General features: G+C 48.5%; 1 protein-coding gene and 1 pseudogene across 1 annotated transcript; both read right to left on the bottom strand.

Annotated features, from left to right (window-relative positions):
• Nucleotides 1-750: 750 nt before the first annotated feature.
• On the bottom strand, nucleotides 751-24,280 carry EIF4EBP1 (eukaryotic translation initiation factor 4E binding protein 1). Its single transcript, XM_060653594.3, has 3 exons — nucleotides 24,068-24,280; nucleotides 4,103-4,282; nucleotides 751-1,220 (listed from the first exon to the last, which is right to left on the bottom strand). The coding sequence occupies exons 1-3, from the start codon at nucleotides 24,210-24,212 to the stop codon at nucleotides 1,189-1,191; spliced, it is 357 nt and encodes a 118-aa protein (XP_060509577.1). The 5' UTR covers nucleotides 24,213-24,280; the 3' UTR covers nucleotides 751-1,188.
• Nucleotides 4,289-6,912, bottom strand: LOC132691821 (small ribosomal subunit protein uS5 pseudogene; annotated as a pseudogene).
• Nucleotides 24,281-26,217: the final 1,937 nt, after the last annotated feature.

The raw sequence follows: 26,217 nt of genomic DNA, 5'->3' as shown, positions 1-26,217 counted from the left end.
TGGCATTTAAGGCCCTGAGAAATCTGGCCCTTTTATGGCCATTTATACAAGCCGTCCCCACCCACACAAATTACCTGCTCTGGCTAAAGCGGGCAACTTGATGTCACGTCCTCGTATGTCCTGGTTCCCCAAGATCACTTGACCCTGGCAGTTCTGGGCCCCTGCCTCTCCCCAGCCCACTCCTTCTCAGGACCCAGCTGTAGCATCACCTCCATGAAGCATTTACTTGCACGGACCACTCCCTGATAACCAATCCTATACAGTCTCTTTTATACTCCCTTTCCCTAGGGACGAATTTTGTGTGTCAGTGAAATCCTCAAAACAGAGCACCTGTCTCATGTGTGTGCCCTCCCATGACAGCTCACATGAAGGGATCATTGGACAAATATGAGGGTTGCATGCCTGTATCAGCCAAGGTTCAGGTTCTTCCCCTTTGACTCTTGCAGGGAACGGGCGACAGAATGAAGGTGACCGGGTCACTTGACAGGCTTGGGGGACAAAGCCCAGAAAAGAAATCACACCCAGCACCGAACAACAAGAGATGGAGAGCAGCACAGCTCAAAGCCAGTGCCATCCGTCATTTACTGGTATGTGATTTTAACTTCTCTGAGCTGTACAATGAGGAGAACACTTAGCCTACTTACCTTACAGGTTCAGTGTGAGAAGCAATGGGAAAAGTATAGGAAAGTGCTTAGAGGCACCATGCAAACTGTAGTTGGGGTTAGTTATCCACATGGAGTTGAAAAGAGCTCAGACAGGGGCCAATTCTTGGCCCTAGGGCGAAGGTGGCTTTTATTTCCTCTCTTAGGGAAGGAGGGGAGGGCAGTTTTCCCACAACACCGACCTAAGGAAGGGGTGGGTGTGCCCCCAGCGGATGGGGCTGGAAGAGCCGGACAATCATTCAGAAGGGCTCCTCCATGTCCAGTTCCTGGCCCTGGGCTGCAGGGTGTGCTCCTGAGAGTCACTCCCCTTAGGGTGCATGAATGGAGGCACATGGAGGTATCTGCTGGTGTTCACGAAGAGGAAGGGGGAGCAGGTGCCCTGAGTAAGGGAGCAGAGGGCCGGGATGGCCGGCCCCAAGCTCAACGCCTGCCCAGGATTAGAACTTGCAAAAGATCTGGCTGGTGTTACTCTTCCCAAGAAGGGCCAGAGGGGCCCAGAGGCATCACTCAATCCATGGCTGGTCCTTTAAATGTCCATCTCAAACTGTGACTCTTCACCTGGGGAGAGAAGGGACAGATGGCCAGGTAAGCAATGGGTGAATGGTAGGGCTCACATTTTAGAAGCCAGTGAGATGGTTTATTATTTTTCATTTTGTTGTTCCTACAAGACTAGGAGAATGGAGGGAGGGCAGAACTCCACTAGGAATTCCTAGAAACAGGCCTGAAGTTTCCCTGTCCAGCTGTGCTCTCTTCCCTAGTCCCAAAGGAAGAAGGGAGACCAGGTATCCCCACAGAAGAAGTGGCAGTCCCGAATTTCATACAATTTTTATTGTTTTTTAAAAATATTTTATTTTGGGGGCACCTGGGTGGCTCAGTCAGTTGAGCGTCCGACTGTGGCTCAGGTCATGATCTCATGGTTCGCAAATTCGAGTTCCACATAGGACTCTCCGTTGTCAGTGCAGAGCCCGCTTTAGATCCTCTGTCCCTCTCTCTTTCTGCCCTTCCCCGACTTATGCACTCACGTTCTCTCTCTCAAAAATATTTAAAAAACATAAAGTAAAAATTGTATTTTTTGGAGACAGCATGCATGTGAAAACGGGGGAGGGGCAGAGGGCAAGGGGGAGAGAGAATCTTAGGCAGGGCCCCAGGCCCAGTGCAGAACCTGACTTGGGGCTTGATCTCACAACCGTGAGATCATTACTTGAGCCAAAATCAAGAGTTGGACGCTTAACCCAACTGAGCCACCCAGCCACCACTGATTTTTATTTTTTAAAATGTATTATTTGTTTTTGAGAGAGAAAGCATGAGCAGGGGAGGGGCAGAAAAAGAGGGAGTCAGAGGATCCAAAGTGGGCTCTACACTGAGAACAGAGAGCCCGATACAGGGCTCAAACTCACAAACCCACGAGATCATGACCCAAGCTGAAGTCAGACACTTAACCAATTGAGCCAATTTTTATTGTTTTTAATAAAAGTGAATGGTTACTTGGATTTGACTTAAATACAACCTCACAGGCACCTGGGTAGCTCAGTTCGTTAAGCGTCTGACTCTTGATCTCAGCTCAGGTCACGATCTCACAGTTCATGAGTTCGAGCCCCGTGTCAGGCTCTGCACGGACAGTGCAGAGACTGCTTGGAATTCTCTCTCCTCTCTCTGCCCTTTCTCCAGTCGTGCTCTTTCTCTCTCTCTCTCTCTCTCTCAAAATATACAAATAAACTTAAAAAAAAATTAAAACAAAAACACCTCACAGAAAAATATTCCTTAAACATAAAACTTTTTTGAGCAACTGTGTCAGCTGTGGTTTAGAAAATGGTAATACAACCTACTAGGCATATGTCCAATTGCCTGCAGAATAGCCTGACTCTGCAGTAAAGGAGTTATTTTGGTAGTTCAGCTACTCACTGCCCTCACCCTAACTCTTTCCACAAAAATCTCCAAGAAACTCATGCTGCAGGAAGTTGTTTTCTGAAATGGAGCTGCCTCATTCATGATCTCCTGGGTAAGGCTGTTCTCTGGTTCTATATACTGAGATGCCGGCTCTGGCCCCCACGGGGAAACTGGCCACTTCTTCTGGTTATATTTACACAAATATATGGTCCAAGGCTAGGAGCTTTGGCTAATAGCCTGTTCAGCAAAATGAAAAACTATGTCCATCCCTACCACCCCGTCACAATGGAACTCTTAGGCCATTATTGTGGGTTAAGGGTTGTCAGCCTGGGGCACCTCTGGGCCACCATTGCATTTGCTATGGGGATCACTGCTCCAGAAACTGGGAGGGGTTAGGGATAGCCTTCAGGCAGTGCTGGCTCAGCAATGTCAGGTGTGACCACCTTCATCCTCAACTTCCGGTTTTTGGTTTGAGGCAAAAGTGAGTGGCTGGGAAGCACCACCTTACTGACCACATGAATCTATTCATCTTTCTCTGCATCCTCTAATGAAAGGCAGGGAGCCACACTGCCTGGTGCCGTCCTTCATTCGGCTCTGTGTGTGCCCAGCTCTGCCTCCCTCCCGCTCTTGTCCAAGTCTGAAAGGAAAGGCAAGGCAAGGGTTGCCTGTCATGGCTGTGGGGTTCGCTGGGTAACTATGAATCACATCCTGCAGGCCCTGGGTACATGGGCTCTGCTGCTGTCAGCAGGGCCAGCCCAGCCTGAGGTCCCAGTTGCTTCCTGTCTGGGCTTGGTGCACTGCCTTCCGGGGGAAGGGTCAGAGGGTTCCAATCTGACTCAGGTCATCTGCAAGTGCTTACACTGTGTTCTCCCACAATGGGAGCACTCAGACGTTCTGGCTAGCTAGTCATGATACCACAAAGAATGCATTCACACAGCCCTCTACCAGGGTGGCTGCTCTGATTACTTAGGGGGAAGGTGGGGAGAGATACCAGGAAGGACCTAGCTGCCCAGTGTCAAACCTGCAGAAATAACCGCCTGCACGGTTTCTACATGTCTTCATCAAGAATCCACTAGTGGACCAATACCCTGACAGAAGCCATCCTGGATGCCTTTCTGATCCTGCAGACATGTGATTTCCTAGAGGGCAAGTACACCGTATCTTTGAGAAGTCCTCTCCTGCACATGCACATTGTGGGTGTGGCCCACATGAGGCAGACAAGCAGAAATGCTTTAATACAATGATACAAAGGGTTATACTTATTTATGAAAGCTGCTGTGTGGAGTCCCCCTCATTTCAAACAAGCTCTCCACTAATTAGACTACCTGATGGGGCCAAGTCACCTCTCCTGGAGTTCTTGGGCCCCTTGCACGTGGAAAGTTGGCACTGGTGACAATACTGTCCCCCAATGCCACCTCTGCACTCTAAGCTGCTCCACAGAGGGTGGGGCAGCCACCATCAATCCCCCCCGTGAAATTTCCTCTCTGAAGGGGATCCACGGGTTGCATATGTTCCCTTCCCGAGGGAGAGCCTGGCCAAGCCCGGCCACTCACCACCTGCCGGCTTCTCTTCTGGGCTGTTGCACAGATGGTTCTGTCTCGTGTCTGTGGGGGGCTCATCACTGGTAGGGCTGGTGACCCCAGGAATGGTGGGCAGGTCTCGTGGAGGTGTTTTGGTCACAGGCGAGTTCCGACATTCCATCAGGAACTTCCGGTCATAGATGATCCTGGTACCTGGGAGGAGGCAGGGACATTGGAAAAGCCATCTCAAACCTCCTGCCTGTGCATTTTCCACATCTTTGAGGCATGGCTGCAGCAGAGGCAGCAAGTTTTTCTGCAAAAGCCAGATCAAGGAGGAGTGAGACTGGGGCACCTGGTTGGGTCAGTTGGTAGAGCATGAGACTCTTGATCTTAGGATCATGAGTTTGAGCCCCACCTTTGGGGTAGAGTTTACTTTAAAAAAAAAAAAAAAGAAAAGAAAAGAAACAAAAAGGGAAGGCACCTGGGTGGCTCAGTCAGTCGAGTGTCCGACTTCGGCTCAGGTCATGATCTCACGGTTCTTGAGTTCGAGCCCCGTGTCAGGCTTTCTGCCGTCAGCACAGAGCCCTCTTTAGATCCTCTGTCTCCCTCTCTCTCTGCCCCTCCCCCGCTAGCACTCTCTCTCAAAAATAAACATTTGGAAAGAAAAAAGGAAAAGAGGAGTGATGCAGATTCAGGTGTCTGGCTGCAGCCCTACTCTGCTGCCTCAGAACCACCAACGCCATCATGTGGGGCACATTGATGGAAGAGGGGCCTGGCAAGGCCACCATGCCATGCTTCCTCCCCTCGGATCAGCACATCCAGGGCTCTCTCCTTAAAGCCCATGTGGGGCTTGAATACCTAACCAGTGCTTAGTGTTATTACTCAGGGGGCTTGAACCCACAAACTGTGAGATCATGACCGGGGCCAAAGTCGGATGCCCAACCGACTGAGCCACCCAGGTGCCCCAGGGATATCCAGAACCTTTAACTCCATTTTACAGATGAGCCAACAGAAAATTAAGTGACTCCCCCAGACTAGTAAAAATGAGAACACTTCCCTTCCTGGGCTTTGTGGACAGGAGTGCCACATGGGCTCCACCTTTCCCACCAAAGGCTCTCCTGCTATGCGTGTCCCCTTGTGACACCTGCTTTGACATGTCATTGCACCTCAGGGCTCGCACATGGTCTGTGTTCTACCCACTCCCTCTTCCCTTCCCTCTGAGGGAGTTGGTCCTTCACCCACACCCTGGACCCATCCCATCCCGCCATCCTGTGAGGATGGCTGCCTGAGTGATACCTTAAAAAGGAGAATTTTCTAAAGTCCAGGACCCGGGATTCTGGTGGGAGAATCAGCTGATTTCATCAAAGAACAGTGACTAATGAGAGGTGATTCATGTTGGGTTCTTATTTAATCAGGATTACCTCTAAAGCACCAATGTGGTACTAGTAACTTATCTTAAACACCTTGCTCACGCTCCTGATTCTTCCTTTTCAACAAAGAGCAGGTCTCAGGCTCAAAGCCTTCAGCAGGCAGTGGAATCCAGATAGAATTTAAAACTCTCTTGGTGTCATATTTCTTTTTATAGTTACCTTCTATTTATGGTAAGTGGATCAGGTTTTCCATATATGGTCGTGATATCAAGTTTCCTTTCAATACATAACAGGATATAATTTAATATAGTAGTATGTATGTTATAAATAATGCATGTAATTAAATAAAGTAACAAAAACTAAGTTAAAAAGGTACAAGATATAAGGAGAAATACTTAATATAGAATGCAAGCTGCAACTGTAATGCAAACCACAGAGGGAATAAGTGCCCGGAGTTTAGAAGCTATGATCTTTTAAAATATTTTTTAAAATATTTATTTATTTATTCTGGGTGAGAGAGACTGCAAGCAGGGGAGGGGCAGGGAGAGAAGGAGAGCGAGAATCCCGAGCAGGCTCGGCACTGTCAGCACAGGACTCAATGTGGGGCTCGAATTCATGAAGCGTGAGATCATGACCTGAACCAAGGTCGGGAGTTGGATGCTTCACCGACTGAGCCGCCCAGGTGTTCCTGATTTTTTTTTTTTTAACAAGCTTTAATTCCTTTTACTTTTCTTGTATAAAACCATGTGGTGACCATAGCTGGAGCCTGGGTCTTCTGCACAGACACTCTGGTGTGGGTCTTTATAAGATGGCCAGTAAATTCCTGATAGGGAGACTTGGTGAACACCATCTTTTTCCAGAGGCCAGGGGTGAGACAGCTGTAGACCTTGGAAATGGCATCAAAAGTAGCCACGGTGAAGTTGCCCAGGGTGGCAGTGCAGCCCATGGGGGCAGGGATGAGGCGCACCAGCACAGCCACAGCACCCGGTCACCTTGCATGGGACAATATAAGGCTTGCTGATCTTGTCTCCCCCCCACTCAGCAGCCTTGCTGCACCAGGATGATGGAAAGCTTGGCAAGGATGATGGCCCCTTGGACGGCAGTGGCTACCTCCTTGGAGCACTTAACATCCACACCAGCGTGTCAATTGTAATCTCTGATGGCAACAAATGCCTCGAACCTGGTCCACTGGCAGCACGGGTCTGCTTTTACACGGCATAATCTTCAAAACCTCATCTTTGGGGGATGCCCCCAAGAAAAGTCAATGATTTCAGATTCCTTGATGAGCAGGGAGAAGAGACAGATCTCCAGGAACTTGATCTTCATGTCCTTGACTAGGCAGCCCAGCTTGGTGATACAGACCCACTCCTTGTCCTTGGCCTTGCCTCCTGGAGCTCCACGGCCCCAACCTGGCCACAGATGCCACTGCCCAAGACTCTGTGGAAGCCTTCTTGGCCTCCCATTTCCGCAGCACCAAGGTCATCCGCCATTTGGTATTTTCCTGAAGAAGCAGCTAGAAGCTATGGTTTAGACTTCAGGAATGCCCCTCCTTATCAATAGCCCTCAAGTATTTCCCTCACTTAAAGGCTATGACAGTGTGCTGTCCCAACAGCAGGGACTCCCGTCTCAGATGTTGAGCACTGGCTCTCTGTGAGTGGCATCCTAGAGAGGAATTCATTCGCATCTCTGGGCTCTGAGTAGGCTTGCGTGGGGTCGGGGTCCTTCTGCTGAGGGCTAGGATGCTAAAGAGCAGAAAAATGGTCAGAGACACCAAAACGTGCACTTGGCCTACTCATGCAGGATGTCCTAGTCTGACTCTGGCCCTAAGTTACCCAGGCCTTGCTCTCCTTGGCTGAGAGGCAATGATGCTGAAGTTGAGTCTTGTTCATCATCACTATGTGGGCTAAAGTTCACAGTTCACATTTCTTTTTTTTTTTTTTTTTAAGTTTGAGAGAGAGAGAGAGAATGAGAGAGGGAGTGCAAGCAAGGGAGGGGCAGAGAGAGAGAGGGGCAGAGAGAGAGAGAGAGAGAGAGAGAGAGAGAATTCCAAGCAGGCTCCGTGCTGACAGTGTAAAGCAAAGAACACAGAACCCAGGCTGCATTTTAGGCTCAGCCACTGGCCAGTAGTGTGACCCTGTGCACACAGACCTCTGTTCCTCCCCCGTTTGAACCTCAGTTTCCTCGTCTGTAACATGAAGGGCTGTGAGCCCAGTGGGCTACAAATGGAGAACAACAGTGCCTTCTCCTTGAGGGTAAATGCCTTGGCTTCAGAGAGGGACCACTCTTCTCTGTTTCTTAATCTTCAAGGCTCGGCAAGAGTCTCCCCTGTCCTGGCCTCCCTCCAGCTTTGCTTCTTTGTTGGTTTGTTTACCACAGAATAGGGAACTGACCCCATCTGAGTGGAACCTAAGAGCTGGAGATCCAAGGGTCTCAAAAAACAAAAGAGGGGGGTCAGCACTCCTGGAGAAGCTCTTTAAAGGCCACTAGCCCCCAGAAATTTTTCTGTAATTGTGGAATAATACAAATAACATACAATTCACCATCTTAAACATTCCTAAGTATACAGTTCAGCAGTGTTCAGTACCTTCACGGTGTTCTGCAACCAATCTCCAAGATGCTTTTCATCTTGCGAAACTGAAACTCTACACCCATGAAATAGCAACTCCCATTTCCCTCCCCGCTAAGCCTTGGAAAGCACCGTTTTATTTTCTGTATCTATGAATTGGGCTGCTCCAGGTACCTCGTATAAGTGGAATTATACAGTATTTGTCTTTCTGTGACTGGCTTATTTCATTTCGCATGATGTCCTCTAGGTTCATCTATATTGTTGGCCATGTCTCAGAATTTCCTTCCTTTTTAAGGCTGAATGATATTCCATTGTGTGGATATGCCACATTTTGTTTATTCACCCTCCATCTTTTGGCTAGTGTGAATAATACTGCTGTAAACCTGGGTGTGTAACTATCTCTTCGAGAGCCTGCTTTCAGTTCTTTGGGGGTCTATACCGGGCGATTTTTAAGTCATTAATTATACTTAAAGGAGAAAAAGAAAGAACTTCTGTGCCCCTTGCCCTCCACCTAGGTAGGGCACTTGTTTAAAAATAGGAATCCTCATTTGTGCTAATAAAATCCAGAAACCAAATGCCAGCAGAGGTGGTTCCCAAGATGCCCACTGTGGGAGTATTTCAGCTGGGGAGGGAGGCCACGTGGGGGGCAGGAACAGTGGTGTTCAGAAAGTCAGCTGGCAAGGTGTCAAGCCTAGGAGGGGACCACTAACCCCCACTGACTCATCTGGGGTCAGTGAGGAATGTGAGCTGGAGATCAATGTAGTGGAAATGTTTCCTGTGGAAGCAGTTTTAGCTTTTTAACCCTTTTTTCCCCCTGTCCCTTCATGGGATCCACCAATACATGGCAACAGTGATCTTCTGGAAACTCCCTATGTCTCCCACAGATGAGGCAAACAGCAAAACATACAGTCTCATATCGTCAAAAATAGGTACCCTTGGCTGAAACGCAGTCTCCAGGAGCTGGGGACTTGGCCTGCATACAGGAACAGGCAATGGAAACCGGCGGGGGGCGGGGGGGGGGGGATGCCAAGGTCCCTACAAAGCGCTGAGCAGCAGGCAGCTCCTTGGGTGTTGGTCAGGTGTGGTCTTCTGGGGTATGTGGGTATCACACCCGTGGTCTCCACATAATCCTTTTCAGCCGAGGGCCTACCTTTTCTCTCTATATTAGGGAACATGATCCAACTCCATTAAGCTTCTACAAACAAGATCATGAAGAGCTTTTGAGGATCCAGGCGGCTCTAAGATGGCAAAGCCAAGACACTTTTTTCCCTGATGCTTCTCTCAAAAGTCTCATAAACACCGAGAAATAAAACAAGAAACAGAAGCCCATACTCAAGTTGGCAGCAAGTGGGGCTCAAACTGTTACCCCAAATCACAATACATGGAGACAGAAAGTGAATGGAGGAATAGTTCTAACAGAGAGGATGAGGGTGGCATCTAAATGCAGGGAGGTTCCTGGGTTCGAGCCCCGCACCAGGCTCTGTGCTAACAAACAGCTCGGAGCCTGGAGCCTGCTTCCGATTCTGTATCTCACTCTCTCTCCCCCTCCCCTGCTCATGCTCTACCTCTCTCTGTCTCTCAAAAGTGAATAAATGTTAAAAAAAAAATTTTAATGCAGGGAGGTAGGGGTGGACATTACACCAGGAAGCGGGGTTCTGAAGAACCCCAGGAAGGTTCAGGAATTAGAGTCAACATGGAAAATGGGAATGGGGAGAGTTCCCCTATGTCCCTCACCCCAGGAGGGAGGGGAGACAGAGAAATTAAGTTTAGGTTGACCTCCTGAATGGTGAGCCTCACACCCCCCTCCCTGCTCTGCTTTAGAATAAACAGCAAAAATAAAGAGCAATAGAAATTGATTTTGGGGGGTGTCTGGGTGGTTCAGTCAGTTAAGCATCTGACTCTTGACTTCAGCTTAGGTCATGATCTCTGGTTCACAGAGTTCAAGCCCATGTCGGGCTCTGTGCTGAGAGTGAGGAGCCTGCTTGGGATTCTGTCTCCCTCTCTCTCTGCCCCTCCCCTGCTTGCTCTTGTGGGCGCTCTCTCTCTCAAAATAGATAAAAATAAACGTAAAAAAAAAATGCAGAATATTAAAAAAAAAAAAAAAAGAAGTTGATTTTGGGAAGGGGATTCCCAATGAAAAATACCAGCTAGCCACCAGATTGAACCCACCAGCCTCCAGACCTCACAAAGGGCTTCCAGTCAGCTCTGGAGTGCCTAACTCTTAAATATAACCAGCCAGATGTCTCCATACATTTCTGAGAAAAGCTTACATCTAAGGAGAGATCCAAACAAACCAACAGAAGGAAACAGTTAAGGTACTTTACTGTTTGTTTGTTTGTTCAAGCTTAAGAGAGAAAAAGAGAGAGCAGACATGGGGGAGGGGCAGAGAGCGAGGGACAGGTTCCGAAGCAGGTTCCGCACTATTAGCAGAGGCTGATGTGGGGCTACAATTCATGTAAGATCACGATGTGACCCAAAGTCAGGCGCTTAACCAACTGAGCCACCCAGGCGCCCCAGACTTTACTGTTTTTTAAACTTTTCAACTTTTTAAAGACCTTTTTTTTAAGAATATATATATTTTTAATTTATTTGAGACAGAGACAGAGATACAGAGAGAGTGAGTGGGAGATAGGGATAGAGGGAGAGAATTTTTTTTTTTAGCGTTTATTTACTTTTGAGAGAGAGACACAGAGACAGAGCGCAAGCGGGGAAGGGGCAGAGAGAGGGAGACGCAGAATCTGAAGCAGGCTCCAAGCCCTGAGCTGTCAGCACAGAGCCCGATGTGGGGCTCAAATCCTTGAACTGCTAGGTCATGACCTGAGCCGAAGTTCAGACACTTAGCCGACATAGCCACCCAGGCACCCTAACTTTTTAAAGACTTTAAAGAACAGAAAGACAAAAATAACAGGCAAAAAGAGACCAAATTAGAAATCCAGCATCAGATAACAAGAAGTTAAGAAAGAGAGAAAAGACAAACTGCTAAGAGGAATTTACCTAAAAAGACAAAAAGGGAAGAAAAATTTCCCGAATTGAAAGAGATCAGTCTTGAAATGCCCCTTGAGTATCCTGTGTAATGAATTAAAAACACCAACTTAACATTCACTGTAGAATTTCACAACACTGAGGATAAAAAGATCCTAAAATCTTCCAGAAAGGATGAGAAAACAGCAGGTGCACGCGAGGATTGGGAATAAAAATGGCATAAATGTTTTCAATGGCAAGGCTGGAAACCTGAAGATGGTGGGTCAATGCCTTCACAATCTCCAGGGAGAATTCATTTTGGCCTCATTTTATACCCAGCCAAATACCAACCAAGTAAAAGTATAATAGAAACATTTTCAGAAAGCTACAGGATGAATATTGTAACAAAATTAGAATAAGATGAAGGGCTTCAGGAGATCTCATGTCAGCAGCTACTAGAGCCGTTCTAGAGCCACCAAACCCTGTCAGTTCAGGACAGAAGGAAAGAATGTACTGATAAATCCACAAGTCGAATTTGTGTGTAAAACTGTATTTTGTTTAGTATTTTAGAGGTACTGGAGGGTGTGGGAGACTCACCTGAATGAAAACCAAACACATTAAAAAAAAATGTTTATTGGGGCGCCTGGGTGGCTCAGTCGGTTAAGCAGCCAACTTCGGCCCAGGTCATGATCTCGCGGTCCGTGAGTTCGAGCCCCGCATCGGGCTCTGTGCTGACAGCTCGGAGCCTGGAGCCTGTTTCAGATTCTGTGTCTCCCTCTCTCTGACTCTCCCCTGTTCATGCTCTGTCTCTCACTGTCTCAAAAATAAATAAAACGTTAAAAAAAACTTTAAAAAAAATTTAAAAAAATGTTTATTTATTTTGAAAGACAGAGAGTGAGTGGGGGAGGGGCAGAGACAGAGGGAGACAATCCCAAGTGGGCTCTACACTGTCAGCGCAGAGCCCGAGGTGGGACTGGAACCCATGAACTGTGAGAGCATGACCAGAGCCGAAATCAAGAGTCAAATGCTCCACTGACTGAGCCACCCAGGCATCCTTTAACTAAGCACATTTTTAAAAAATTGTTTTATTTGGAAAAAGTGCTTCTTATAAAGGGCAGCTGTAAAATACAGACACTCCTGCAACAATTACTTGTTTTCTCTTAAAGTAAAAGAATGGGTGGGACCCAAGGAATCACAGCAGTGGATGGACAATTGAGGAGCATCTCCAAGTTACTTCAGGAACTAGAGCAACAAAGCTCAAAGCTAAAATTTCCAATAAAATTCTTCTAACAACTTAACTTTAGCTTATCCCATGGATTACCACCCCTCCCCCCCCCTTGAGCGGAAAAGCGTGACTTATTCCTGCAAACCAATTACTCTGCTGCAAGAAACACCTCAGAATGTGAGTTTTGCATCACATCTGTCTACCTGCAAAGCTCAGGGATGGAATATTCACAAAAACAAACGCAAAATCCCAACAACGAACCTCACACAAGGACAAAGGTTTGTCCAAAAGCTCCTGGGCTGGAAAGGCTAGCAGACCACAAAACTCTAAATACAACTGTGTATCCGAGCCCCGGGTTGTGTCAATGTATGGGGCAACCAGATAGTTTAAACCTCTGTGGCTAAGCTAAGTCCATTTCTCTATTTCAATAGACAGACAGGGCTAGCACTGGTCTATGCTACCGAAATACTGCTTTGTCCTTTACAATCTATTTGCCCCCCTAGGCTGAAACCATCAAACCAAGGTTTTCCACTAAGGCTAAGAACACTGCATCTATACAGGGACGAGAAGCTCATCACAGGCTCACAGTCCCACATACCAAGTCTAGCAGCCCCAGGGAGTCCACTTCCAGCTCTGCATTTATTTTATTGCACTGGACCTTTTCTGTGTGTTTCTACATTTTCACAATTTGCCGATCATGCTAAACACAGCAAAAACCTCAACGCACTTGCACCTGTTTCTGGCTACCCAGTAATATTATGAGACACCAGAACCACAGAACAAGTGCACAGGTGTGGGTTAGAGGGTAGGAAACAGATATGAAGCACAGATGTGCAGATTTCACCAGAAGCCTCAAATAGCCACCTTGTAAGTCTGTAACAGGTTACTTGCCACAGTCCAGGTCCTTCACCCATCACGCCTATTCTTAGACCCCAAAGTAGGGCCAACACTGTTACTTTTGAACCTGGGGTCCTCAAAGTGAGTGTAAGCACGTTTTTTAAACGTAATCTCTATACCCAATGTGGAGCTCAAACTCACACCCGAGATCAAAAGTCCTATGCTCTACGAACAGAGCCAGCCAGGCCCCTGAAAACGAATTACATTTTAAAATGAAGCAATTATTAACTCTATTTTTCTAAGTTGTACAATAATTAACTACCTGGCTCATCAAGGGCCATAGTAATAAAAATAATGTGTATTTTTTTTTTAATTTGTGATATAATTAAATTAGGGAATAGGAAGAGATGAGAGGGGTACCTGCGTGGCTCAGTCGGTTAAGCCTCCGACTTCGACTCAGGTCACAATCTTACAGCTTGTGAGTTCAAGCCCCATGTCGGGCTCTGAGCTGACAGTTCAGAGCCTGGAACCTGCTTCGGATTCTGTGTCTCCCGCTCTCTCTGCCCCTCCCCCAGGTCGCACTCTCCCTCTCTCTCTCTCAAAAGTAAACATTAAAAAAAAAGAGATGAGGGTGTACAAACAATAAGTCCTCAACTATCAATAAAAGTCAAGAAAAAGTCAGAAATATGGAAGTAAATCCCCAAAGAAAGGGCTGAAAAATGTTAGTTGCATCTAAAGAGTGAGATGGGGGGGGGGGGGCCTGGGTGGCCCAGTTGGTTAAGCGTCCGACTTCAGCTCCGGTCACGGTCTCACGGTTCGTGGGTTTGAGCACTGCATCGGGCTCTGTGCTGACAGCTTAGAGCCTAGAGCCTGCTTTGGATTCTGTGTCTCCTTCTCTCTCTGTCCATCCCCCACTCATGCTTTGTCTCGCTCTGTTTCTCAAAAATAAATAAATGTAAAAAAAAAATTTTTTTTAAAGAGATGGGGGTGGAGAGAGGTACGGGGTTACTGTTTTGTTGGGAGGCTTTCAGTAATTTTGAGATTTAACTACTTACCTACATAAACAATTTACAAATAATGTTCACATACTTGTATTACAGAAAAAAATCAAGTACATACAAAAGAAGATAGAATTATATAATTATACACACACATATATATGTATATAAAACTTTGATTTATTTTTTAAATTAAAGGACAGGTTAAATTATGGATCAGACCTATAATTCGGTGCTGTGTGGTTACTATTTGGAACAAGTGCACATTGTCTGCAACATATTGTGTGGAAGAGTCACAGAACTGTATGTATTTTGTGTCTGGTCACTTCTGGGGGTGAGATAAGGATCAAGGCACAACGAACATCTTTTACGCTGAGCATATTTTGTTTTTTAATACAAAACGCTAACACATAGGGCATTAAGCAAACAAATAAATAAGGATATAGGGTCAGAATGTCTTTTCTAGTAAGTCAAGTGAAAATGGCCTTGACTGGAACTAGGTAGACTCCCCCCACTCCCCACAAAAAGCCTAGGGGGCTCTCTGCTGGGCAGGGTAAGTGGAGTGGTGAGCCCGTCCCTCCAGCACCTCTCTGGGCTGTGTGCTAGGCCCTGTCCATGCTAGACTGTAACTCCCAGGACATGTATCCAAGGATAGGGACCAATCCAGGGACAAGTGTTAACCTCCATGGACAAGTGTTAACCCTCACCTACACATTTATCAATCTTTGCTTGATCCTGCATCCCCAAACAGGTGTGTTGGTCTCATGTATTTGAACCCCTTTGTACCAGCACCATGCCAAGTGCTAGGCATGTAAAGAACAATTTCCTGATCTCACTCGGAATTTAGTTGGAAAGATCTGTAAACAAACAACTATAGTCAAGTGGGTAAAGTCTGAGAGCAGAGGCATATGTGGGGATCAGAGACAGGGGAGAGATCTACCCTGTGTGTGCCAGTGTGGACAGAGACAGCAAGCCCTCCAAAAGTCAGAGGCATCCAGAGAAATCAGTGTCACCCCAATTCTGCACTCTCCCAAAGTGGTATGGGTCTATGGACTGAGGGTGGTCTAGACTGGAGAAACTGGAGGTACAGAGCAGGGGTATCCAGAACTTGCCTCCCAGCAGGGTAGGAAAAGGACAGAGGCAGACCCCCGCCCCCCATGCTTCAAACCATTTGTGTAGCTGGGATCCTGCTGGGTGCTGGGGTAGCAGTCAGGTTTGGTTCTGAACTACTTGTAGAGAAGAACTGAGTCTATTTTCTAAGTGAAAGCCTTTTTATTCATTTATTTTTAATGTTTGTTTACTTTTGAGAGAGAGAAGAAGGGCAGAGAGAAAAGGAGACACAGCATCTGAAGCAGGCTTGAACCCACGGACCTTGAGCTCATGACCTGAGCCGAAGTCATACGCTTAACCAACTGAGCCACCCAGGCGCCCCAAAGTGAAAGCCTTTTAAATACGTCACCACATAAACACATGTGGGGAAGATGTTAAGTCCAGCGGGCTGCAAGAGTTACCTGCCCTGTAGAGAGAGGGTGTGGGTACAACACGCCAGGATGAATACGAGCTCCTCTCCCCATACAGTCTAGTGGTTAGAAACCCAGCTCTCCCATTTGCTAACTCTTCTGACCCTGGGCAAGTTATTACTCAATCTCTCTGTGCCTCCATTTCTTCTTCTGTAGAATGGGGACAATGATGATGGTGCCTACATCATAGGGTTATGGTGTGGAATACAACAGCAAACAAATCCTAGCTATTATGACTGGCACAGCTTCAGATGACATGATTTAGGGACCAATTATATGGTCAGAGCTGGGACGAATCAGAGGGGAGGTAAGCAACCCTGGAAAAAGAGACTGGGGGTGAAAGGGGTAGGGTAAGGGCACCCTCTATCCTATTTTTGGCCCACGGAAACATGCTTCAAGAACCAACATGCGCTTCGGCACGTTTGGTAACCAGTGTCATTTGGGACTTTGAAAACTTCAGATGTGCGCCAAATCCAAGAATGGTATTTTTTCTCAAGACATGCTTTGTGGTGACAGCAGTTTCTTTGAATGTACAAAGCAATGCAGACATTCCCCTCGGGTCTGTTTTCCTCACTTGTAAACAAGGGCAGTGTACTAGGCTCATTCAAACTATTTTTAAAGTACCAACCATGTGCCAGGCTTTGTAGGTAATCTTTAGGGTCTGTTCCAGGTCTGATACACTACCATTATTTTTAGGAGCTCCTGGTTGGCAGGTGCTCAGTGCGGTGCAAACAGCACGGGGCTTGGAGGCACAAGTTCTGGGCTCAAACCTGGGTGTGCCGTGTAACAGCCCCTCAACTCTCAAGGGCTGCTGAATTCTGCAGCTCTAAGAGGACAGTACTAACAAAATCCACACCTCACAGGAGTAGTGTGGAGATTAAATCACTGCTCATAGCCTGACAGGCCAGGTCTTAGTGCCCCATCCCCCACTCCCCACAAGGGAGATACAGTATCCTCAACTGGCAGACAGGAAGCTGAGGCTCAGAAAGGCTGTCCCCTCCATGGCGATCCAGGGGGCAGACCTAACCTGTACTGCCTCCAGTCCTAAACACCAACTTCTGTTTAAAACTAGCAAGGCAGACCAGGCTACCGTGCCTTAGCCAGCATGGGCAACTGGGAACATTCCAGGGGTCTCCAGACTGCTACCTATTCTTCTGAGTGTTTGGCCAGAACAGGATGTTCCCTGAGAGAGAGGCTGGCCTTGATCTCTTCTCCATTTTCCCACAGTAGCCACACTCAGCTTCAAAATGGGGCTGGCAGGGATTTCTGTAAATTGAGCCTTGCTTGTTCCTCACTTTCCCCTGCGCCTCTCCTGATGGAAACATTCTTCCCCTGGGCGGGGGGGGGGGGGGGGGGGGGGACGTGAGGCCGAGCCAGAGTACAAGAACAGAATTCCTAGAACTGCTGTTCCCATTCCAGGGAAAGGGAGAGTGTTTCACAACATGCTTGGGGGAGGCTCAAATGCCTACGTTCGTTCGGATGCAAGCCAGCAGCCTGTGAACAAAATACTCCGGATAATTTTACATTCAGCTCTCGCCAGCGGCTCTGTGTCAACCTGGAGGCCAACACACGGGGTCTACCGGGTGGGTGGGTGGGGGGGGCTCCCAACCGCCCGCCACACACCAGGCAGGAGCTCGATGCGTCAGGGTGGCTTTCCTTGCTGAGCAGTCTGTTTAGCAAGCAGAGCCACCTTGTCAAGGAGAAAATCTTGGGGAGACAATCAGGGTGTGCTTGGTCTGAGATTTTTCTTCATCTCTGGCCCTACCAGCTCTGCAAAGAGAACCAAAGTCTGGAAGTTTCTTAGGGGCCGGGAATCTCATGAAGATCCTCAAATACCAAATGAGGGCAATCAGTGAGTAACAAAGGGCCCTCTCACTAGTCCCTCCCTTTGAGGCCCTGACATGTGAGGAAGAGTCTGTTTTATTTGAAAATTAAGCAGGAGAGGGGTGCCTGGGTAGCTCAGTTGGTTGAGAGTCTGACTTCAGCTCAGGTCATGCTCTTGTGGTTTGTAAGTTCAAGCCCCGCATCGGTCTCTGTTGCTGACAGCTCAGAGCCTGGAGCCTGCTTTGGATTCTGTGTCTCCTTCTCTCTCTGCCCCTCCCCTGCTTACAGTCTGTCTGTCTCTGTCTCAAAAATAAACATCAAAATAAAAATTTTGTTTTTGAAAATTAAGTGGGAGGGACAAAGTTTTTACAGAAATGTGCAGAACAAAATAGCTGGAATAATTATTCTAAGGGCTGGCCAAGCTCCTTCCCCTTCCCTCACCCCCCTCACACCCACCCCAACCAAACATTTCAAAATGCACCCAGGCCAAGCAGGTTAAGCCTCCATCTGAAATGCCTCCCTTTACACAGCAAGAAAAGCTGTGGTTGGAAAGAGGAGGGGCTCTGTTTTTTGTGTGAATTGCCCCCCAACCCCTCGCATCCAAATTCATATGCTGAAGTCCCAACTCCCAGCCTCAATGTAGCTGAATTTGGAGATAAAGTTTTTAAAGAGGTCATTAAGTTAAAATGAGGCTGTTAGGGTAGGGCCTTGATCCAATATACTGGTGTCCTTATAAGAGAGAGAGGGAGATACCACACACACCACATAGAGTGGCAGCAAAGAGGACGGTCATCTGTAACCATCAAGAAGGGCTTCAGGAGAAACCAACCCTTCTGGCACTTTGACTTGGACTTCCAGCCACCAGAATTGTGAGAAAATAAATTTTTGTTGTTTAAGCCACGCAGTCTGTGCTATTTTGTTATGGCCGCTTGAGCAAATTAAGATAGGCCTGCCTTCCCCTTTTATTCCAAAGACCAGAAGAGAGAAGTTGATTTACACACACGCACTCTCTCTAAGGCAAAAGACCTGGTTAACCTCCGCATTGTATGTGTCACCAGGAAACCAAGGGGAGTTCTGAACCCACCTGCACCTGCACCTCCCGGGATTCTCACTCCTACGCATTTTTGGACCGCTGGCCTCAGAACTTGACTCCATCCTACTGCCAGCGCTCCAGAAAATCAAGGATGTTCAGATGGAAGTGCTGGGCAGGGTGGGCAAGCGTGGGCTCCTCTGAAGGGAGTTCCCAAAGCCTAGCTGCTTTGAGGAGGAAAGAGGAGGCAGGCTAGGTAGCAGTTAGCAAGGAGGGGCATGACACACAGTGGAAGGTATGGCCCAGTGGCCTGGCATCATGGCCACCCACATAGTTTGCTCTGTGGAGCTGAACATAAGGCCTTGAAAACGGGGCATCGGATCGAGAACTCTGTGTTTTCAGGAAGGTGTCTTCAGTTCTTAACCCAAGAGTCAATTCACAGGCTTGCAGTTCTGGTCTGCTTCTAATACCTGGCCTTGGCCCTGAGCGGCCACACAGCAGGATGGGCAGTTAAGTTCCCTCGAAGGACCACTCTTTGAGGCTTGGCCCTTGTGGAAGACTGCCTGAAAACGTGGCCCCGTGACTCTTCCCATCCCTGTCCCTATAGGAGGCTCCTCTCATTCCAAGGCTGGTATCTCCCCTCTCCTGGAATCTGGGGTAGCCCTGTGGCTTGCTTTGACTAATAGAATACAGAGGAAAGAGAGAACTCCCAGCCTTCCAGGTGTCCCCAGCAATGCCCCAGATATGTGGGTACGCCCATCTTGGACCTTCTAGCCCCAGACAATCTAGCTTCTAACTGTATGCAGCCAGATGAGTGAGTTCAGGGAGATCATCAGAAAATGCCCAATCAGCCTAAAGAATTTACTGTTGCTGTTGTTGAAGTTACTAAGTGTTGTGATACTCAGGGCCTAGTATCTGAACTCTCTTAAACTTTCAGGGGCATGGGCACTGGATTGCAAGACACCTTGTGTTGCCCATGTCCTGGAGCATCCAAATGACCTGGGCAGATGTGACTTACTCCTGCCTAGCAGTGAGGTTGGGTGCAAACAAGTAAATAAGGAGCATCAATCCCAGTGTCTGAGACCCTGGCCCCAGTAGTGACACGTTCAGTATAAAGGCTACCTCCTTCTACTTTCTGTGCAATAGTTGGAAAAAGTAGTATTAGCAATACTGGGATAAGTGACAAAGTTCAGGGAAAGTTAGTCTTGCCCCTGGGACATTCCAAGGTAAGCAATTATGCCCTGCAACTGAAAGAGCAGAAAAGAAAAATTCAGATGTCTTCATTAAGCCAGCTCAGACCCAGGCCCAGTGGCAAAGGAACTAGGTTACCCTGAGAATACGGTCGTTCCAGGATTCTTTTCAACTCTTCACCTGCTAAACACCAGACTCAGCACTCAGTCACTGCAATACAAAGATGAGTAAGACTGCTCGGAAAGAACTTCCCATCTACCCAGGGAACAAACATGTAAACAAGCACATGTGATTCATTTGTCATGAATCATAACGGAGGAAGAACACTGGCGTGGCTCTAAGCCCAGAAAGCAACAGGTTTTTTTGTTTGTGTGAACACGTAAAACGTAGGCGTGAAAATGAACACTCCTGGTTCAAAACTTGCGCCCTGGGAAGCAATCCTTTTTTCGGTCCCGCTGCCCCTTCCCCGCTCTTTTGCAAGGATATCAAATAAAGACCCACACAAGAGGGGCACCTGGATGGCTGTGGGTTAAGCGTCAGACTTGGACTCAGGTCATGATCTCACAGTTCATGGGTTCAAGCTCCGCATAGGACTCTGTGCTCCAGATTTTTCTGCCCCTCCCCCGCTTGCACTCTCTCTCAAAAATAAATAAATAAACTTTAAAGACCCACACCAGAAAAGGCCTCACTGCGTGATGACAACAGTAGACAAGGTACCACCCTGCCTGTCCTTTTACTAAATTTGGTAATGGAGGACTTTTTTGCTCTTTCAAAAAAAAAAAAAAAAAAATCAATATGTAAAAGATCAAACTCTTCTTTCAAATAAGGCCCTGCCATCCTTTGAGGATACTGGAAACAAAAGCAACAACAAAATGTGAAGGCAATTAAAATCTCACAGCTGTGTGTGCATTGCTAGAATGTAAGACTTAGCAGGCTGCTGACCTGGAGCAGGCAATTCTCACAATGAGAATCATACAAGTTCTACTGGTTATGAAGGGTGGGGGTATCTGCCTAATTGCCTCATTCTACGGCTACAACTTTGATGCTCCTAATTCTATTTCAGGTGTGTCTTCATCTTCCTAAGTAGCAAGCCAAGCCCTTGAGGTCAGATTGTTTTCCAGGTTCTGGATGTGGTCAATGCCTTAAACACATTGAGTCTGGTGGGCATCAAAGGGAGTCTGGGGTGCTCCACACCAGGGCTCCCCGTCAAAGTCTTTGATGAGGGACACAGTGTGGAATGTTCTAAATGTCTTAATAGGAAGCTCAGCTCAATGGGAGAAGAGGGCCCATTACATTTCCCTCACTGCCTTAATGTCCAAGTTCTTTTAACCCATCTAGAATAATGAGACCCTAGTCTCATCAGAGTTACTGTCGACCCTGGGTAATTAGGAGACATAATTTCCCACTGTGTGACCGAGGCCTCCGGACACTGGCTATGCTCTAGCTTCAGTGCCCAGGCCACCTCCTCCTCTTCCCAGCACTGTCTGTCCTATAGCCAAAGACCTGGGAGCTGCTCCAAGGTAAGCTTTCTGGGCATAGACTTTGTTTGTCTATATCAGGGTGCCATTAACACCTGCAGCCCCACCTGCCTACCTCTGATTAACCTTACCCAGTTACAGGGTTTAGGTATGATTACCAGCCAAGCAACCCTAGTGGCTTTGGGGTCAAATAATCCAACATGAAATGGGGAACATGGAGGTTGATGGGAGAGGGGTGGAAGGTTTCTGACCATTCAAAGGTTCTGTGGGGCTATGGTGTCACTGGTGATTTTTAAGCCTCAAACATTCATATGCAACATTCCTTTCAACAAATTTCTCTGAAGTTCTCCAGACTTCTAATCAGATCAGTGGTTTAGCCTGTGAAAGGTTAATGACCATGGAAAGTAAATTGGAGCCTGAGGAATGAGATGGTTCAAATCAACCACAGCTCCTGGTCCTCTGGGGACAAACACTGCAGAGCCATTCCCAGCAAGAGTGACCTGTGGACACTCCAAGAGTGCCTGACACCTGCAAAGAAACTAGCATGGGCACCTGTGCAGACTCTCTCCAGAGCCTGGTTTGAGGGCTGATGCCAAACCCAACCTCAAAAGAAGTTTACTTGGAGAGCAGCAGCATTTTGCCAGACCCTGAGGTCTGCAAAGGTGAGGGAAGTCACATTCTACCCATTCCTGAGTACTCAGTGTAGTACTTAGATCAATCACTGGGCGCTGGTTAGAAGTGTAGAATCCCAGGCCCAATGGCAGAATCTACAGAATCAACAGTCTGCACTTAAAATGAGGTCTCCGGGTGGAGTGCCTGGGTGGCTCAGTCGGTTAGGCGTCTGACTTCAGCTCAGGTCACGATCTCACAGTCCGTGGCTTCAAGCCCCACGTCGGGCTCTGTGCTGACAGCTCAGAGCCTGGAGCCTGCTTCGAATTCTGTGACTCCTCTCTGCCTCTCACGCTATGTCTCTCTCTCTCAAAAATAAACATTAAAATGAGGTCTCCAGGTAATTCACATGTATATTGAGGAATGAGAAAGAGCACTCAAGGCTAGAGCAAAAGGGTGCCAGAAATGACCTTTCCTTAGGTTAAGCTTCTTTGCCCTGGCAAAGAAGTAGGGTGAAGCGGGCTTTGGAGGAAGACTCCAAGCCTTGGCTAACTGAGGCAGACCAGACTGGCTGACTTTGGCAAAAACAAGGTGTGTTTTTCCAGGTTACAGCCTGTGCGTTATGCCTGTCCTGCTGGACACTCCAGGACAAGAAAGCTGGCTTTAGGCTCCTGGCACTGCTAGCTTCCCTCCAGTTGGCCTGAGAAACAGAGTTACACTCTGATCTCAGAGCCCCTTTCCCTCTCTCCCAACTAGAGACCTTCAAAGGCAGGGAGATATGCTGAGGTTTACCAAAAACAAACAAAAAACCCATTTCCCAGTCCAAGGTGAGAAGTAGATCAGAGTTCCCTGTAAACAGTGCCCTTGGCTGTGCCTTCCAATCTGACTTGTCCCCATCCAGCAATAAAGAGTGCAGAAAAGGGCACCTCTGAGCCTTCAGGGTTGCCTCAGTGCCCACTCTGAAAAGATCAGAGATGCACACCCTCACTTGAAGAACCCCAAAACTGTCAGGAAGGATCCTGGCGGACACAGTATGACACAGAGAAAGCAGACCAAATGGACTACAAAAGAACTATAGCATGGAAAGAGAATTTGAGTCAAGGGTGGACAGAAGGCTTACTGAGAACTTTTCCTTGGATCATTTTTAATAGAAGAGAGAGCATTTTCCCCTCTACACTTGGATAGTATTTCTCGTTCAATCTGAGAAAACGGTGTGACATCGGACAAGGGACATGTGTTTTCCAGTTTGGGGCCTCATGAAACAAGTACATCTGTGATTCCTAACAGTTCTAACGTTGTATGTTTTGGATCAAACGGCTCAAGACCTCGGATCTGGCTGTGCTTGCTGATGGCGGGACCGCAGCCTGAGAAAATAAGCATGTGATGTGGCCCGCGACGCTGCTGCTCCCCTGGCTCCACCTGCACCCGTGCCTCTCAACGGAGCGCCACTGTCTGCGAGTAGTTTTCGAGTAGTTTGGGTAGTTTGGGCAGGAGCGGTGGAGGAGGGCTTAGGGGAGGGGAGAAGAGCAAAGCGGGCTGAGGGCAGCGCGGGGATGGCAGGGAAGTGGTGAGCCACGAGGATTTCATCATGCAAACGTGCGGGCAGGTTTCATCAGCGCCTGTGCGCCGGGGCTCCCGGGCTGGGAGGAATGCCTGGCTCCCGGGGGCAGCCTAAGGCTGGCCCCAACCCGTGCCAGTTCAGTTTCCTCTTCCTTATACACTCAGGGAGGTCACAAGGCTCCCCCTCCCCCTGGACAGAAGAACGTGTTTTTCTGCACAGTCCTGCCCGCGGCCCCAGGTCCCTCTGCGTAGATCCCACATGCGTAAGTGGGCAACCTGCCACAGGTGCAGGTGAGGCGCTGCTGGAGGAGAGAGCCCTCGGCCCAAATCCTTCGTCAGAGGCGGAGGCCCAACGCAAAACTGGGGGCGCCTCGGGAAGGAAAAAGGGATTCTGCAAGAGTCGTTTACCCCAAAAAAAGAACGCCCATCCCATCCCCTAGAAACCCCAGGCCAGGCCTCTGCTTGCTCCCAGGCCACCCTGAGCCGGAGCTATTTTACCTCAGTACGCCCCACACCCACAAGAGGCAGCACACCTCAGCATGTGGTTGTTCTGGAAGTGTGCGTATCCGTCTGGGTAGGGGGACTCGGCTGTCTCTCCCAGGAGGAAACGAATTGGGGTAGTTTGCAGCCGGGGCTTCGGAGGACGCACTCAGAGGGCAGGCAATGGGAAGCGGCCATCCGCTCGTGACCCTCGCTGCGTCCGTGGTGCCCTTTTTTCCAGTCATCGCGCCCCTCTTCCCGGTCGCCCCGTCCAACTGGCCACTCCCGACCCCTCCCGCTCTGCCCACTCAGTCCTCCCGCGCGGCGAGCACCCGAAGCCCGCGCCTACCTCCCGGGGTGGTGCTGAAGAGGGTGCCGCCGGGAGTGGTGCTGTAGTCCCCGGGCGGCAGCTGCACGCTGTCGCCGAGGTCCACCCGGCGAGTGGCCGGGATGGCCCGGCTTGGGGTCTGGCTGCAGCTGCTGCTCCCGGACATGGTCTCCCGCTCGCAGTGCCTGCAGCCAGAGCGTGGCCCTCCGGCCGCTCTGGCCCGTCCCTCCTCGCCCCGCCCACGCCCACGCCCACCCCTTCCGCCTCTGTGTCTCCGCGCCACCTGGGATTTGTAGTTCCCGCCGCGCAGCAGCAGCAGCAGCAGCCGCACCCTCCTAGGCTTGGCCGCCCGTACGTGCGATCCTCCGCAACCTAAGTTTGAGGCCTCCTCCCCATGGCCTACGGCGCGGGTGCGGGCGCCGCCCCACTACGGCCTGCCCCTTTCGCTCCCGGGACCCTCTCCGACACGCTGGCAGCGATGGGATGGGGCCGGGGGCCGGGGGCTGGTGTAGGTTAGTTAACCCTACACCGGGTCCGAGGCGTGTCGCAGAGCTGTGCGAGATCCTAGCAGTCCTCGCGGTTGGCGAAGGCCTGGTTTCTGCCTGAGGACTTTGGGCCGGATGGTCCCCTCCCTGTTCTGTGCTTTAGTTCCTCCGATGAGGAGGTGGGGGTTGATTGGTCATTCACCCCTCTTCGATGTTTTGAGCCTTCACAAGAAATAACCAAGAATGGGCGTTCCATGGCTTGGGGGAAGGTGTGGGAGGATTGGTGAACAAGTCACACAGATGGGTGATTAAAACTAAAACCAGAGCCCAGGTGGAGCTGAGAGGGGTTGACGTCAGTGGTGGCTGGGGGGCGGGGGGGGGGGGGCAGTGGAGAGGGTAAGAGTTGGCCAGAGAGGCTCCTTGTAGCCCTTTGAGTTGGGTACAAGAGCCCACACGCTACCTGACATTTAGTAGTCACTCCTTGAAAGAATGGATGAACGAACGAATGAATGAGTCTTCAAGGACCTCTCTGAGTGGGGACAGAAAAATGCTAGGAGGAACAGAAAAGCCTGTTGTGTGAGAGAACGGTTTCTATCGTTGTGGCCACGTCATGCAAGGGGAGAGAAGACAGGTGAACACTCTGAAAGAGAAATTGGGGTCAGGGGCGCCTGGGTGGCTCCGTCATTAAGTGTCCAACCTTGGCTCAGGTCATGATCTCATGGCTCAGTGTCCGACCTTGGCTCAGGTCATGATCTCAGGCTCGTGACTTCGAGTCCTGCCTCAGGCTCTGTGCTGACAGCTCAGAGCCTGGAGCTTGCTTCAGTTTCTATGTCTCTCCTTCCCTCCCTCCTCTTTCTCCTTCTCTCTCTCTGCCCCTCCCCCACTAGTTCTCTGTCTCAAAAATAAACTTAAAACAAAAATTTTTTTTTAAAGAGAGAAATTGGGGCTGAATTGTGATGGGTTTTTAAAAATCATGCCAAGGTGTTCAGACTTTGTCCCACAAGGGTAGGAGATATCAGAGACCTCTTAAACTGGGGAGTGACAGGATTAGGGTTGGGTCTGTTTGTTTCAGAAAGATGACTGGCCAGCTTTGGAGTTTGGGAAGGGACCACAGGAGGGATCAGGCCCCAGGTAGGAGGACTGGCTGGGTTTGGGCACTCCTGAGCTAACTCTAGGCCTACACTGCCTACTGTGGGGGACATTGGCCTTCTGTGCCTAGGGAGCAATTGAGATATGGCTAGTCCATATTTACAAGTGTAAACTAAATAGATTTCAAGGATTTAGCATGAAAAACACTTCAGATATCTCAATAATTTATGTTGATTACATGTTGAAATATTCTGACTGTATTGGATTAAGTAAAACATTAAAATTAATTTACCTGTTTCTTTTTACTTGTTTTGGTCGAACTATAAGAAATTACATGTATGTAATATGTATGCATGTATTTCTATTGGATAGTGCTGCTCCAGAATGATAAAAGCAATCCTAAAGTTCTTCCAGGAAATTTCCTCCCGGGAAACTATGCAATCACCAAATTTTAGCTCTGGCCAGGTACATTATAAGTCATCCAGGACAACATTTACCACCATCTTATTTATTTATTTGCTTATTTATTTATTTATTTAATCTTTCTTCAATCATTCAGGCCATAATTTACACTGTTCATGAGGAAAAAGCTAATAA

The sequence above is a fragment of the Panthera onca genome, chromosome B1 (assembly GCF_046562875.1).
Source record: "Panthera onca isolate mPanOnc1 chromosome B1, mPanOnc1 haplotype 2, whole genome shotgun sequence".
Taxonomy (NCBI): domain Eukaryota; kingdom Metazoa; phylum Chordata; class Mammalia; order Carnivora; family Felidae; genus Panthera; species Panthera onca.
This window is presented reverse-complemented; position numbering and strand designations above follow the sequence as displayed.

Coding starts and splice junctions, on each gene's coding strand:
- EIF4EBP1 (XM_060653594.3), bottom strand. CDS start 24,212: ATGTCCGGGAGCAGCAGCTGCAGCCAGACCCCAAGCCGGGCCATCCCG. Junction 4,283..24,067: donor CTTCAGCACCACCCCGGGAG/GTAGGCGCGGGC, acceptor GCCTCCTCCCAG/GTACCAGGATCATCTATGAC. Junction 1,221..4,102: donor AGAAGAGAAGCCGGCAGGTG/GTGAGTGGCCGG, acceptor TTCTCTCCCCAG/GTGAAGAGTCACAGTTTGAG.